Source organism: Strongylocentrotus purpuratus, unplaced genomic scaffold, assembly GCF_000002235.5.
Source record: "Strongylocentrotus purpuratus isolate Spur 01 unplaced genomic scaffold, Spur_5.0 spur5_scaffold_20, whole genome shotgun sequence".
NCBI classification, from domain to species: domain Eukaryota; kingdom Metazoa; phylum Echinodermata; class Echinoidea; order Camarodonta; family Strongylocentrotidae; genus Strongylocentrotus; species Strongylocentrotus purpuratus.
In genome coordinates, this window is record NW_022145606.1 from 23,816,026 (window position 1) to 23,833,388 (window position 17,363).

At 39.1% G+C, this 17,363-nt stretch overlaps 1 protein-coding gene across 1 annotated transcript in view; it reads right to left on the bottom strand.

Annotated features, from left to right (window-relative positions):
• LOC100892154 (rho GTPase-activating protein 35) overlaps positions 1-17,363 on the bottom strand; it is a 130,288-nt gene that overhangs the window by 80,444 nt on the left and 32,481 nt on the right. The window contains exons 3-8 of the mRNA XM_030993067.1: positions 9,665-10,455; positions 8,646-8,831; positions 7,239-7,729; positions 5,282-5,442; positions 1,260-1,475; positions 349-648 (exon numbers count right to left, since the gene is read on the bottom strand). Of these exons, the coding sequence (XP_030848927.1) occupies positions 349-648; positions 1,260-1,475; positions 5,282-5,442; positions 7,239-7,729; positions 8,646-8,831; positions 9,665-9,881 (1,571 nt within the window). The 5' untranslated portion in view covers positions 9,882-10,455. The remainder of the gene's footprint in view (positions 1-348; positions 649-1,259; positions 1,476-5,281; positions 5,443-7,238; positions 7,730-8,645; positions 8,832-9,664; positions 10,456-17,363) is intronic.

The window sequence follows — 17,363 nt, forward strand, 5'->3', positions numbered from 1 at the left end:
TGTTTTCATAATCATTGCTTTACAATCACCATACTTATCTGCACTACATTGTAGCTTAGCAGTGCAAAGAGGTGTCATTGTCGAGTGGATATGTCATCGGACTGTGGATCACGAGGTGCGCGGTTCGAGTCCCGCTGCGGCACTTATGTCCTTTGGCAAGACATTAATCTACGTTTGCCACACTCCACCCAGGTGAGGTAAAAGGGTACCTGGTAGAATTATTCTTTGAAATGCACTGTGTGCTGATAACGGCTGCCGGAGCTATCAGGAGCTTGACACAAACCAGCTCTCACCTAGACTAACACCCAGCTGTTTTTTTCACTAAACCCAGATTTAACTTTTACCTACCTAGGCTCATGCTCCAGCTGTTTCACCAGTTTCTGCACCTCTTTGCTTGGCTGCTGGGTGATATCCACACTAGCAAGTAGGGCATATTTCTCCATCAGGAGCTCGGCAAAGTCCGACTGCGCCCGGGCTTGGATGTTCTCCTGGTGCACATTGTAGATGGCGACCTTCGTGCTCTCGTCGAGCTCTCCGAAGCTCTCGCTGTTGGAGATCGCGTCCAGGACGACGTCCTCGTCCATGGCGCGGAACGGAAGGACGATGTTCGGGAGATTTTCCAGCAGCTTCTTGAAGTCTGCCTTCATTCTGAAATGTCCCAAGATAAAGAAGTATTACAGTATAAATTCTTCAAGGTAATGTAAACTCCTGTAAAATGAAGCCAGGCTGGAATGCTCCCCAGGGAGTGGAGAATGTGCATGCATTGTGTGCGGGCAAGCCTGAATCCTATGACCGGGGTAATAATAAATCTGTAAAGCGCTTAGAGACATCATCAATGTATTAAAGGCTGTCTGTACTAGTTTGGCTAGGAGGGATTACACCACCCAGGAACCTCACTGACAGGTAGCTTTCTCATCAACTCAGCTCTCAATTAACATAAGAGAGGATCATGGGGGACCAATGGTCACCGATTAGGCATTGTTTTCTATATAGAGCGAGCTAGTAGCTACATGTAGTACAACGTGGCTTTAAGCGCTATATAAAAACGGAATCAGGGCTTAATTAAATTAATCCAAGGCCATATCAGTGGATGCCCCTCTCATTGGCCTTGGAGAATTTTGTGCCCTTTCCAATTCTTCCTATTTGTGCTGTAATATAGAAATGTGCCGTACAGAAAAGTGGCCTTGCCCTAAAAATATTGAAATTTAAAGCCTGCGGAATATTATTATTATTATTATATTTATTCTTATTAAACTTACTTCTCTTTCCTCTTGGCAGCGTTGAGTCTATTGACGTGATCCTGGAAGCAATTCTCACATTCCATCTCGTTGCCTTCGAGAAGGTCGTAAGGGATGCGAACCTCGTTCGTGTCGATGTATTCACTCTCCCTCCAAGACTGGTCGTGTGGCAGCACAATGAACCACTGGGCGAAGTTGGTCATCTCGGGCAGCATGTGACGACATTCTGTCCAGTCCCTGGGAGAGTGAAGAAAGATGGAGAGAGAGAGAGAGAGAGATAGAGAGAGATGGAGAGAAAGAAAGAAAGCGTGGGGGAGGAAGAGAGATAGAGGAGAGGGATAGAATAGAGGAATAGAGGGATAGAAAAGAGAAAGAGAGATATATAAGAGAGAGATAGAAGAGAGAGAGATCGGACAGAGAGAGATAGAAGAGAGAGAGATAGATAAAGAGAGATAGAAGAGAGTGAGATAGAGGAGAGGGATAGAATACAGGGATAGAAGAGAGAGAGAGAGATATAAGAGAGAGATAGAAGAGAGAGAGATCGGACAGAGAGAGATAGAAGAGAGAGAGATAGAAGAGAGATAGATAAAGAGAGATAGAAGAGAGTGAGATAGAGGAGAGGGATAGAATCCAGGGATAGAAGAGAGAGAGAGAGATATAAGAGAGAGATAGAAGAGAGAGAGATCGGACAGAGAGAGATAGAAGAGAGAGAGATAGAAGAGAGATAGATAAAGAGAGATAGAAGAGAGTGAGATAGAGGAGAGGGATAGAATACAGGGATAGAAGAGAGAGAGAGAGATATAAGAGAGAGATAGAAGAGAGAGAGATCGGACAGAGAGAGATAGAAGAGAGAGAGATAGAAGAGAGATAGATAAAGAGAGATAGAAGAGAGTGAGATAGAGGAGAGGGATAGAATACAGGGATAGAAGAGAGAGAGAGAGATATAAGAGAGAGATAGAAGAGAGAGAGAGTTCAGACAGAGAGAGATAGAAGAGAGAGAGAGATATAAGAGAGAGATAGAAGAGAGAGAGAGATATAAGAGAGAGATAGAAGAGAGAGAGAGTTCAGACAGAGAGAGATAGAAGAGAGAGAGAGAGAGATATAAGAGAGAGATAGAAGAGAGAGAGATAAAGAGAAATAGAAGAGAGTGAGATAGGAGAGAGAGAGAGAGAGAGAGAGAGAGGGGGAGAGAGAGAGAGAGAGATATAAGAGAGAGATAGAAGAGAGAGAGATAAAGAGAAATAGAAGAGAGTGAGATAGGAGAGAGAGAGAGAGAGAGATAGAAGAGAGAGAGAGAGAGATATAAGAGAGAGATAGAAGAGAGAGAGATAAAGAGAAATAGAAGAGAGTGAGATAGGAGAGAGAGAGAGAGAGAGAGAGGGGAGAGAGAGAGAGAGATATAAGAGAGAGATAGAAGAGAGAGAGATAAAGAGAAATAGAAGAGAGTGAGATAGGAGAGAGAGAGAGAGAGAGAGGGGAGAGAGAGAGGGGGAGATGGAGTCAGAAAGGGAGGGGCAAGGGAGACACAGAGAGGGATGGATGGGAGGTCGTAGACAGAGATAGATAGAAAATTATCTCGAGAAACAATGCAATACAGTGAAACCTGTATAAAAAGACCACTCAAGGGGGGCGCAACTAGACAGGTGGTATTTCTAGGCAGGTGGTCTTTATGTACAGTTTCCTATAGTAGATATACATTTTTCAAAGGGAAACTTTCTATACAGGTAGTTGCTGAAGAAATTTTGGGTAAAAAAATCAGTACAAAATGAGAAGCTTGTATCCAAGTTTTAAAGGTAAAGACCAGTTATGGTCATGCGATTGCATTGTGAAAGAAACGTTGTGGAATCGATCAGAAAAGGTTGATCATCTAGCATCTAGCATCTGCAAGGTTCTGGAATCATCAAAATGATAAGAAATTTAGCCCATTCTTCGTAAAGTTACAAGCACTATACACAGAAAGATGTATATGGGACTACCCTATATGTCTCACAGACCATGAGAGAAACAAATTTACCAAATATATGAATTAGTAGGCGGTTTCCCAGCAAATTTGTTATCATCATGTATTAGTCAAAACATATTCTTTCACATGATTGGTAATGAGAGCTTCCATTTCATTTTTTGAAATTGGGGCATTTCCAATACTGGTCTTTACCTTTAACATATTGTATGTACAATTAACAACTAAATTATCCATACCCTTATTATGTTTTATAATTTGTTAAGTAGTTGAAAAATTGCTTTTATCCAATTTATTTTGTCTCGAGAACATGGCATATTAAAGTCACATGTAGGCAATAGTTGGCAAGGAAGTACTGCACACACTTTATAAATAATCTCGAAACCTATTGATAAATATTAGCTTTGATGGCGCGCCCATAACCGCACAAGTGTTTATTTCCTACCTAAAAGTATCGGTGACTCAAGGAGTTAAGTGGGTTTTGTTTCGATAATTTAAAGGCCAGTTGTTTACATTACAGTTAACTTTTGGAAGATAATGGCAACAAGACTGAATGTGAAATTTAATAAAGGGTGATTCTTCCTCATAGAGATAACAAACAAAGCTACGATAAGTCTTGATGGTCTCAATTTATCCATGAGCGGCTAACAAACTTTTATCAGGTCTTGTATACGACGGAAGTGCGCTACAGTTTATAGTTGGGCACGTTCAACCCATTTTGAAAGAGTTAAATTATTTGGATAAAACTTTCCATGCCACATGTTGGTGTAGTTGGTACATGTTTCTGGGTACAGTGCATGTGACTTTCAGCAAGCATGAGTGAATTTTTACCATTTTGATGATTTTTTTTTAAATCACATTATTTACCAATTATCATGTAGTACCTCTCCCATTCCTCCCTCCCAGTTTCACACATAAGGCAACCGTATGACACAAACTCCACTTTATCTTTTACTATCTATAAACAGTGACATAGCGACACTCGTACCGTCTAAAATCGTGACAAACTGTTCCATCTTTATCGAAGAGAAAAGATCGCTGTGAGTTCACACGGTAGGCAAGAAATTGAATGAAGTATAAAAACTAATAAAATAAATATGTGCGTTAAAAATGCTCATTATTGAGAGAAACCTGATGCCATTATAAACAAGTGGGCGATTAAGTATGCGATTGGTTTTGATTCAAGTATTTATGACATGATGGGGGATATTAAGGTATAATGAGTGGCAGGAATACCGCTGAAACATTTTGTTTCGAATTTGAGAGGTATATATATATAAAGCAAGCAGATATTCCTTATTGGAGTACCTGTTATCTGATGGACAGGACCTTATCATTCACAATTTAGGGGGGAATCAGTTTACCTAACAATGAGGTAGTGAAGATCAGGGAATGGACTCTACTTTTAGAATGAGCTACAGAGGGTCTGATCTTGTTCTAACTTTTTGAAACTGATCACCCCTAAGATCATAATGAACTTGACTCCTTTACAATCTAATGTCATAGAAAAAAGAGTGGTCCATTCTAAATCTAGGGAGGTGCAAGCTAACCTTTCACTGATGGGTTTTAATCGGGGAACAATATTTCCAGTGCATAGGGAAACCGTCCCAGATGAATTCTCTTCTACTTTTTAAAACTCGCATCCCCTAAAATCTTAATGGACTCAACTCCTCTGCATAGCAACTGGTTCAGAAGCAGGCATATTCCATTCTAGATTTAGGGAGGGGAAGGCCTACCTTGCACTGATGGAATTAAAATCTAGGAATATACTCTCTAGTGCATCTGGTAGCATTGCAAGATACTTTCTCAAACTCACCATCCCTAAAAGCATAATGAACTCAACTCCTCTACACGCTACCGTTATGAAACAGGAATGTTCCATTCTTAATTTAGGGAGGGGCACGCTTACCTTCCACTGATGGAGTTCAAATCAAGGAATATACTCCCTAGTGCACTTGGTAGTGCTGCCAGATACTTTCTCAAACTCACCGTCCCTAAAAGCATAATGAACTAGACTCCTCTACATGCTACTTACTATGAAACAGGAATGTTCCATTCTCATTTTAGGGAGGGGAATGCTTACCTTCCACTGATGGAGTTCAAATCAGGGAATATACTCTCCAGTGCGTCTGGTAGTCTTCCCAGATATAGCTTCATTTTATTCTGCTGGTGGTTCTGGCGAAGCCGCTGTGTGTGCCGTGTGAAGTAGTTCTTGGCATTCTTTGTACCAATGAGTTCAACAACCTATTTTTATTTTCCAAAAAAGAACAATAGGTATTTAATTACTTTGCATAAACAAGCTTGTGTCGGTCATTATGCACGATCGTTCAACAATAAATAAAGTAGACTGGACACACATGCAACATAAACAGTGGTGGATACTGTTGCTTATTTATTTAGATTTGGCACAATTTATAACATTTGTGGTGCCAAAATAAAACCTTTTTACCTCTGCTCTGCAATATTGTTTTATTTGCTTCAGAGGTGGGATGATTTTATGCTCATTAACTAAGTGTACAGGCAATAATCATAATAACACTATGGCAATGATCTACAATGTACAAATATACTTCCAAGGGCATCAGTAAAGTATTTGGCTCTACAAAGGTAAATCAATCTAAACTGTACGATACAGGAAAGGAAAATGTTTGAAATAAGCTTTCCCAGAGACAACACCAACTAGTTACAATGTTTTAAAGGCACACTGTCCTACTTGTAGCTACTTGCTCCCTCTATATAGAAAACTTCCACAATTGGTGCCTGTTGGTCCCCCATGATCCTCTTTTTCTTATTTTAAATGAGAGCTGAGTTAATGATATAGCCACCTGTCACAGTGACCTCGCTGGATCGCTGGGTGGTCTAATCCCTTCTAGCTGAAGTAGTAAAGCTGCCTTTAATGGCAATAATCTATATGCATAATGCATATCCATATACATACAGAAATATCTTTGTATATTTGCAAAGAGTCTGCTCTTGTAGACTTATCTTCTACACTTTGAATACAGTCAAAGAAAGTATTTTCAAGTACCAGACACAACGTGGAGTGTGATTACAGAACTAAGGGTGGACATTTTTCTTGCTGGTATATACGTATTATGTCATCAGTCTGGCAATGTACATTGTAGGAATTGTAGTATAGTATGTCCTCGGCTATCGAATTACAGTAAAATGATACGATGTAAATTATACACTCAAGAGGATATCAGGTGTATATTTAGAATGAGCAAGGAAATATCCCACAAGTACTTATCTCCTTGCATACAGAGCTACCTGTAAACCGCAAACGATCGAGTGGTTTTGGTTGCCTATTCAATGCACAGCTTTGTGGCAAGAATAGAGACATATTTCTGAAGTCCTAAGTTGTATTTTAATGACCACATCAGGTGATGTACATTCTCAAAGTCAAGTACCGGTACATGAAGAGTGATATTTTGAGTGATATTGAGGAGTGACATTGAAGAGCGATATTGAGGAGCCATATTGATGTGTGGTATCGATGTGTGATATTAAAATAGGCAAAGAAAAAGAAGAGTGTAAGTGACGAGCGACAGAAGTAAATTGATGACTTATGAGGCAACTGGTATTAACTAATGGGACAAGGTACTTTAGGCTTGCACAATTAGAGAATGGATTAAAGAAAGTTTTTAAGTTTGCGATCAATCAAACACAACTTGGCAACTCGGTGATGTATCTTGCAAGCTCCCAACAAGAAATTAACAAATAAAGCTCCTTCAAATATCCATAACTTTGTTAATTGTAATTCGATTTTGCTCACACTTTCACTGACCTGTTCCTTCTTCTATTAAAGCCAACATAATATCAAGGTAAACTTCCCCTGTCTGCATCAGTTTGCCCATAGGGGATTAGACCTCCCTACAAGGTCACTGACAGGTGGTATCTCATGAAATCAGCTAGCAATTAAAATAAGAAAAAGAGGATCATGGGGACCAACAGGCTCCGATTAGGCATTGTTTGCTACATAGAGGGCACAAGTAGCTATAAGTAGTGCAGTGGGCCTTTAATACTCAAGGACACTATACCTTTCTAAAAACATCTCTGTTCTGGTACTGCTTCTTGCGCGACGTCCACAGATCATGGTAGTTGACCACCTCTTTCTTGAGCATCTGTTCATACTCGTCCACCGCCTTCGTGATCACCTTCTGCCTCGCTTCGTTAGCTGATGGGAACGGCACCTCCCTCGGCCCGCTTCTCTTATCGATCTTGCTTGCGATCATCGCAAATGCCAGGTCTACATTGACACCCTCTTGCGACGACGTCTCGATGAGCGGGGCTTTGATCTTCGCCGCGAAGGCCTTGGCGTCACGCACGTACTGGTCCCAGGCTTCGTCGTATTTGGTTGCGACGACGACCACCGGCCGCTTTGCCTTGTGGAGTTGTCCTTGCAGCTTGGTGAGCCATTCCAGTTGTTTCTCGTGTCCCGGTGACCGCGAGACGTCGTAGATGATCAAGAAACCATCCACAGGGAATTTACCGTCTGGGAGAATTTTCTGGGTGAAGTTGGTTTCGTCACCTGTGTGATATAAGCAATACATTTCAGACCTGAGTTTGAATAACCATTTAGATATGAGAGCGTCTGGGGGCCGTTTCACAAAACTTGTCATCAGTGACAAATGACAGTATTTGTATCAGCTACTGAAATTCTTGATTCCGATTGGTAATCAGCAAGTTTGTAACTGATTTTTGTCACTTGTCATTGAAAAAGGGCTTTGTGAAACAGGTCCATGGTCTCTCCCAGGTGGACATTGGAGACTCGTAGGCTTGGGGAAGGGCCATATTAAAGGGAATGAACGCTCAGCCCCACAGCGAGGGGAAAAGCGGATCTATGCTAAATGGTGATGACGATGATGTAAAGATGACCTTCATATTCCTCAAAGCCATAGAATACAAGTTAAATGAGGGTATTTTAACTGTAAAAATATCTTAAAAATCTATATTGCACCATTTGTTTATGTCCCTCCAAGGAAAGCTCAGGGTTTTTTTTTTTCAGGCGGTGTCGAGTCTGTTTGGTGATGTGACAAACACATTAAAGATAAACTTTAGTACTGGTAATGCGATTGCATTGTGAAAGAAAAGGTGTGGAAAGGATCAGAAACAGTTGATCATGTAGCATGTTGGTGTGCACTGCAAGGTTCTGGAGTCATCAAAATCATAATAAATTTGACAACACACATGGTGTCGGGGCTAGTAATAACTTGATTTCCTTGTCTTTCTATGCTCATTACTCAGCCAGTATACATTTTCTTCCAAAATTGTTTGGCACATGTCATTTATTTGTAATCTTGAACATTCAGTGTAAGTTTCGTTTGATTCTGTGAGAATTATTTTTTTTTTTTTTACCAGTACTGGAGTTTATCTTTAATAGGGAATCATAACTTCAAGCCCGAGCAAATGTCCCCGAGCAATTGCTGGATGACCCTCATACTCACCAACTTGATCTTTACAGATGTACATGACCTTCTCCGCAGACTTGAGGTTTGTGACCGCAGCTCGTTTGTAATACGCATGGGTGTTTGACCCTCTGAGGGGCGAGAAGGAGGAGTCATCTATAAACTCTGTCTGTTCCACCACTCTGTATGTTATTGAATCGCCATCATACTTCCTTGTACATTCACCTGCATGAGAAAGAAACAATCAGTCATCAAGGAAATAATCAATAATATTCTGTTCTTGTAAAGGGCATATCACAGTAAATAATGTCCCCATGAGCTTCCAAAGAGCTTTTTGAATTAATACCACCTAAACTTTAGCTCTGGCAGCTGTTATAAGAGCACAGTGTATTTTAATGAATACTCCTACCACGTACCCGTTTACCTCACCTGGGTGGAGTGTGGCAAATATGTAGATCAATGTCTTGCCAATGGACGTTAGTACTGTGGCAGAGATTTGATCCATGTACCTTGTGGTTCAAAGTCGGGAGACTTATCCACTGGACCACAACACCTCTATCAATGAATTTTGTCTGTCACAACATGCATGCATCTACATGTATCTAGATTATTTAATTCATTTTTCAGTAATTCATTTATGGCATGATATTCAAGTTACATTGTATTTCAGGTGAATGGAGCCACAAATAGAAAGATAGTCAATCTTCTGAAGAAAAGACTAAATTTTCTTTTGCGTAACATCGTATTCGTCTTATCCATGTGACGTCATTATGCTTCATATACATTGATGAACCACATTCATCTTAAAAACATTCTACAAATATTTTGAAGGAGAAATCATGAATGGATTCTATCATAAAATGTCATGGTATCACCTTCATGCTTTTTCATTTATTCAAAAATAATTTCAATGATTCACATTAGTTAAAATTCTAATTAAATTTCTAAGAAGAATTTTCTCTCCTTTATTCTTTATTATTTGATTTCCTATGCTAATGTTTGGAGATATACAAACGGTAATGAATAATAAATGAAATTATTCAAGATTTGAGTCTCACCCCAGTAGAGGAAGTGGTCATTGTTTACGATGCGCCCGCTGAAATCACTCGAGCTGATGACCGAGATGTGGTCTGTGAAGTACTTGTCCTGGTGAGGATTCAAGAAGCGGTTGCAGAGGCACGACTTGCCGACTCCCGTGGCCCCGCGCTCTGTCTCCGTTCCCGACATGCCCATCACGGATATGTGGTAGATCTTCTCTGGCTTCTGACGCGCCATTGTAGCGTTGTCCTTGCTTCGCTTCTTTCTCAAGGGTTCTTTCTCAGATGCTATGCATCAAGGGTCTTCTCCGTGGTCTTCGAATGAGCGTCACGCAGACCTGATGAACATAATCACGGGTTGTCTGTGACCCTTCAGGCTTCCTTGACTTCTGGAGGACCTTCGTGCCTGGAACAGGAGTATCTTGTACCAAACACAGAACGTCCACTACTCTTTCAATCTAACGTCCCTCTTGGTGACCAGGCCGATGATGCATGTACAAAATGTATCAGCAAGGTTTCTCAAGAAGAAATAAAGCAACTCAGGATGTAGCGCTCTCTCCACTTATCTTTCGATCCTAAAAATAATATCGCCTACTCTGTTTATCGTCCCTGTTGTCAAGTCCTCATGAGGAAGTCCTGCTAAACAACTACGGTAAACATCTACAGGAATAAGTTTCAACTCTAAATTGGTAGTACTAGTCACGTTAATCTACGTGATCATTTTGCAGGCTTTGGGAGATTGGAGAGACGATGCACTTGCATTGGAATGTTGCCAATTTGAAGATGTCCTGTTTTTCTTGGACTGGAGCAATCTGGGCAAAAAGATAAAATATCAGATTAAAAAAATGTTATTAAGCACTCAAAGGACAATCCAACATTTGTCATCATAAGTTCATCTGTTTGAAAGCAGAAAAATAGGAAAAATTGTTTTCCCCCAAAGTACTGTCTCCCTCGGGGGCACTTCTCAAATATATCAATTATGGACAGCATATTAAATACTAATACTGTTTTCACACTGGCAATATTTTGCTTAACCCCGTACTATAGGTGGGGTTAAAGGGGGGGTTTTAGCCCCACCTATAGTCCGGGGTTAAGCCTATTCCACTTTCTGTTCAGACTCGTTTTTACCAAAGTGGGCTAACCCCACCTATAGTACGGGGTTAACTAACCCTGCAAAATAGCAGGGCTAACCTCACAATTGTGGTACTAACTCCTGCTAACTCCGCAATTGCGGTGCCAAGCAAATGAATGAGAACAGAAACAAAAAATAGTCCGGGACTACGCAGTGAAGCGAATTAATGAATTCCATGGCCATGGCTAGTACGGGGCTATAAAGGAATTGCAGTGAGAAAAGCCAAAAAAAATAGTCTGGGGTTAAGGATAGTACGGGGCTAAGCAAAGTACGGGGTTAAGCAAAACCAGTGTGAAAAGAGTATAAAGGTCCTCTATAAAAGAGAATAGATACTCCTGATCCTGAGTCTCATATTTTTTTCTTATTGAAGTTCTAATCATTTTGTGTGTAGGAGCAGGTTGGAAGGTTGTCTGCCACTACGTCACAGAGACATGAAGGATTCAGCCAAGTTGAAGAGCCCATTACTTTCAAAAACTTTGAACTATAATCACGTTTTTGTCCAATCTCATTCAAACTTTCACCAGTCTACAAATGTACTACTCTTGATTTTTCTGCTTTCCTCTAGAATAGTTTAATACCAAGATTGGATTTCCCTTGAACTATTCGAACGATCCCTGACCTGTGTACATGTATAGGCTGGAAAAGTTCAAGTTCAAATTCAATTTTATTTAATTCCAGTAAAACTATACATGTACACATACAAATCATAAATATGTGTACAAGCACAGATGCAAATCATTATACACAGACTCGAGGGTACCATGAAAAAATACAGCCTTCTTGTCAAAAAAGTCCCCTGTACATGTATATATGTAAAAAAAGTTGAAAGTGCTTGATAGTATCAAGAGGAAAGTAGACATTTCTATGAATTATAACACAATGATCAAATAAAACATTAACGCATAGTGATGTAGCAGCCATTGTTGCAAACAACTGTCTGATTTTACCAAAAAAATATTGCCTCCTGCCATTCATGTACACATGCGTTTGCAAAATTTGTAACAACATTTTTTGAATTTCCTTTTCAGTTGGTTTTAAACGCTGTCATGGCCTTTAATCCAAGATTCTTAAAGTACCATTAATTACAAGTGCCACCATTGGAAGACTGAAATAAAACATCTTGACTTTTCCTTCCTTCCTCGTTCTAAATTAGCTTCTACGTCCGCTTTCAATATATCTCTCCAGGCCCATCAAATGTTCTTGAAGTTTTCTTTCCTGATCTTGTAATTCCCAAAGATTTTGATAGTTCAAGAAAGCTGGCTGATAATAATTTTCCTACAATTAACAAATAACCCCTTTATAACTAGGGCTTACTTTTTCTTTTACACTTTAAAAACTGTTTTAAATAAAGAGGAATTCTGTTTTAATCACTCAATTTCTTCTCCTTCTCCCCCCCCCCCCCTTACATGTTGTACCTCCTCTATTTTGGTACACGTAGATGTCCAGGGTCTTAAGGTCTGAAGAAGTGAGACTAGACAGCTCGTCGCCTCAATGATGTGACTTACAACTGCCTTAATATCCTGCATAGCCAACCAGCTGTGGTATTCAATGTGTTAGGGTCTGAAGTTGTAAGCCTAGACATCTTATCACCTAGGGGTTTGATATACATGTACATGTAGTATAAAGACTAGGACACTGATCACCTCAAACTGCCTTATTCTGTGATAGCCCATGGGACATGGCTTTCAATGTCTTAATAGGGTCTGAAGAGGTGAGACTAGACAGCTCATCTCCTCAATGAATTGACTATTAGGGGTATAAACACCACCAGCCTATTAAAGGTAAAGACCAGTATTGGAAACGCCCCAATTTCAAAAAATGAAATGGAAGCTCTCATTACCAATCATGTGAAAGAATATGTTTTGACTAATACATGATGATAAAAAAATTGCCGGGAAACCGCCTACTAATTCATATATTTGGTAAATTTGTTTCTCTCATGGTCTGTGAGAGATATAGGGTAGTCCCATATACATCTTTCTGTGTATAGTGCTTGTAACTTTACGAAGAATGGGCCAAATTTCTTATCATTTTGATGATTCCAGAACCTTGCAGATGCTAGATGCTAGATGACCAACCTTTTCTGATCGATTCCACAACGTTTTTTTCACAAAGCAATCGCATGACCATAACTGGTCTTTACCTTTAAAGGGTCTGTGGTAGTAAGATTATTAGACACTGTCCACCTCAGCCATGGTATTCAATGTCTTAGGGTCTGGATAGTTGAGACGTAAGACTAGACAGCTCATCACCTCAATGAATTGGCTTAGGGGTATAAACCCTATCAGCCCAAGGGCCAATGTAAGATGACACCGCCATATACATCAGTGTCCGGGCAGATGGGTAACGCATTAATATCTCTCTCCCTCCCCTCTCCATCATACTATCAAATAAAATCATATCATCAGAAAAGAGGGTTTCAGGTCCATTTGGAGTGACCCGGCTTCACGTCAGAATAATTTGTTTGGACTTTCTTGAGACATTGAGTGGATTGATTGAATGAAGTCTTGTTTTATTTAAGCTTTTCTGTCTCTCCTTTTAAGTATAATATTAAAGCAGATAAAATATTGAAAACATGGAATTCAAAGGCTGAATAGAATGTGGCTTGAGCCAAGCCTAAACAAGCAGATGTCATGGCAAACGTTTGCATCACGAGACTTTCGCAAATTGTATACAGTCATTTTCACAGCCAGAAACTTGGTAATGAGGATTAATGCCCTGCGAAAGTGCACTAGCGCATCGAACTGGTTTCAAACCCAGGACCTCATAGATATGGTACCACTGCTCTACCACTGAGCCATCGTTGCGATGTGAAAGACTAACAAAAATGTAAAAATGCAAACTAGTCTACATTAAGTTACTCTAGACTTGTCTTTTTCCATTGAAGAGAGGTAGGGGGAAAAGCACTACACAGGTAGTACAGTAAGAATTGGTTGAAAGACCACTAGTACAGTATACAAGAGCATTGCTCTGTCTCCACTGAATGTCAATGCTCGCATCGCATAGCGAAGAATCAATTTCAAAATAACACATGGAATTGTGCACATTTTCGCAAGCGAGATGGTAAAGTCATCAGTGACTGCATCCCAAGGAGCATGGCTGTCACCAAGATGAAAGGGAGTTAAATGGCGGGATAATTCATCATAATAATCAGTCAGAATTGGGGGCTTTTAGCCCAAAATGATGATTTATCGCCCTGATGGAATCATGGTATACTAGTATAATCTAATTATAATGTATGATAAGTGTAAGAAGAACCTTGGGCTTTATACCTAACACCCTTCCGGCACTGACAAGTGACAATGGATTTCATAGCAGATTTTTTAGCCTGAAAGAATGATTATCAACCAGAAGGATTCATCAAATTAAAAAAATCATAATGTGAGGTGAGATGAGATGAGAGACAGAAAGCCCTTACGGCGTACCCCTGTTTTGGAGTAACATCCTTCTGGCTCTGACAGTGGATTTCAAAGACAGCTTTTAGCCTGAAGCTACGATTATCGGTCTGTACAGAGCCAAAAAGGCATTACATGACGCGATGGCTCAGTGGTGGAGCAGTGGTGTCTCTATTGCGCTATACAGATACTGTATATTATGGACTACAAAGACAGCTTTCGGTCTGAAATAATGATTTATCAACCTGATCATCTGATGGTTCTATGGTTTTATAATTCAATTAAATGGTCTGTTGAGATCCAGAAGGGAGTAAAAAAAAAAAAAGCTCTCTGTTAAAAAGATATGAGCTAATGCATTTCTGGCCCTAACACTGGCTTGTCTCATACATAGAGTAAACACTAAACAGGGAGGAAATATTAAAAGCATCAACCATTTGGAGAACTTCAAACAGCCATAAATCTATCAAAATTAGCTTGCAACGTCCATGTAATTGATCTATTGTAAAATGTTTATTGGTACTGGGAAAAAAAGACTTGATTCTAGAGTACATGCCACTTAAAGATGAAGTTGAGTCCTGGTCATGTGATTGCATTGTGAAAGAAACGGTGTGGAATCGACAAGAAAAGGTTGATCATCTGGCATGTAAGAATTTGTGTGTATTGCAAGGTTCTGGAATCATCAAAATGATAAGAAATTGACCAAGTCTTGGTAAAGTTACAAACACTGTACACAGAAAGATGTATATGGGACTACACGAACACATGGCATAAAAAATCTACCCCCCCCCCCCCCCCGAGTTTTACGATGTACATGACATATTTAGAATATGAAGGCATTTGAAGAGCCATGCTTTTCAGGGATGTTCTTCCACACTTGCATAATAAGAATGATAACGCTCACAAATTATTTTTCACCTCTTCCCAGAACTCAACTTTCTCTTTAATACTAAACATGGTGGATATGTTAAAGGCATCCTCGACTCGGTGAGTTACAAAAGCCACAAAAATGCCCCCAATTGCTTGAAAAGAGCATAATTGGTGTTTTGAGAATTGCACAGAAAATCAGGCTGATTTTTCATTGCAAAAAGCCTACACTGTAAAGCAAGGTAAAAACATTATAATCTGTTTGATGAATATTTGAGTAAAAACAAAAAAACATCACTAACATCACTTATGCCTGAATCATAGACACTTAAACTGAATCTATTGCAAAATGTCAATAGCACCGGGACAAGCAGACATTGAATTTTAAAATAATAAACAAATACTAAAATATGAAGTATGGAGGAAACATCAGACATACATGTACATGCACATGTACAGTATATCACATATTTTTGTGAACATTTCAGCAGTAGCAGTAGACACAAGATTATCCCTTCTGTTTGAATTGTTCTTTGATCGATTGAAAGAAATGCCCCCGGGAAAAGCAGACTGCGATTTCAGAGTAAGGATATGTATTCATGTACATGTATAACAAACAATTGGTGAATATCTCTGTATTCACAAGAAAAATATTTCTTTTTGTTTGATTTGCACTTTGATCTATTGTAAATTTAAAATGCCACTGGGAAAAAGCAGATTTTGATTTTCCACGCAAAAACCTGCAAAAACCCCTAATACCCCAGTGTGTCGTCAATTGGCGTGTTCCTGAATAGCCCAAAACACCTGAGGCAGTACACAATCTCTGGGTATATACACTTTGCTAAATTGAATTACTGTCAAAATAAATATAGCAAAGTACATTTTAGGGCTCCGTATGTGCAAAGCAATATGGGGGAGCAGTGTGGCTCGTGGCATAAACTATTACTCAATGAAAATTACAAAGTTCCCCGTCAAAAAACACTCTCCTTCCTTCCTTCCTTTTTGTTCTTTTTGATTGTCATACTAGGGAACAAAGGGCAGTGAACTTTATAGTAAATAAATGTCTTCAAAGAAGAAGGCTAAGAAAAAGAAATCAGAGCTCTATCTGACCATGAAAGGTTTTTTATGTATTTTTCCCCTTTTTGTTTCCTCAAATTTAAAGCAGTCAGGGAAACTTTGATTCTCTAGAACTTGAAGACAACTTGGGGTGATTTTGAGCTCCACATGCATGTACCAGTACACACAATTTAAAAGAAGGGGGACAATTTTGTTTGCTCTAATGACAAAATGAAATCGTATTGCCCCAAAATAAAAGCTCCCCTAGGCCTAAACCATACAACTGTACAAGTGTGGGTCTTTACAATGAGCACTTTACTAGATTCCTTTAATTGTATCATTTCATGGACAAGGACATACTACGGGAAATCCCTCTGTATTTCCTTTTTCTTTTCGTACATTTCCTTATCACAATAGGGATTAATGATTGAAACTTCAATGCATTATCAGAATGACCTTTGAAAGGTCCGACATTTTGAGGTAAACAATTATATTAATATCTTTCTAATTCCTCCTTGCTCTGTATGTATTAACCACCTGCTTCCTGCATTTAACAATGTATGTTTTTATTTTCTCAGGGGTTTTTACTTTCACAAATTCTGTGAATTTCTGTTAGGTCACAAAAAAGGGTTGTCAAATGTCAATGCATACACGAACATTGTACGCACAAACTTCTATTGTATTAAACTATATGCACTTGTGAGTTGTGTTGATTATTATGAAAACAAAATGTGAAAAAATTGTACTAAAAAAAATATCTGCATGTGAAAGTATCAGGATTACACCATAATATTTTTAAATTCTAATTGAATGCTCAATGACAGGGGCAAGTTAAATAAGATTTGCAAGTGATATATTGCTCATGTGTACAGTACATGTACACACAAGTAGTTATCTGTAGCTACAGTATTGAACAAAATATTTTGAAGTGCACTTTATATTTACAAACATGCTCATTTAATTTTGTAACCTTGATTTTTTTTTTTATAAGTGCTTTTAAATTTTAAGCAAATAAAGAACATGAAATTAAAATGAAGAAAATATTACTTTTACGGAACAAATTTCCAGAATGTATTTTTTAGCGTGCTTCCTACAAGTAATTGTGACGATAAGTAATTTCATGATGCTTTCTTCCTCTTCCTGTTCGCCAACTTTTGGTAAGTGATTCAAACACGCTGTTTTGTATTGTGCATATGTTCACGGTTCATGGAGTTCTAAACTACCCAAGACCCATAAACCCATTCCCTTCACTAATAATTCATGAAATGATGAA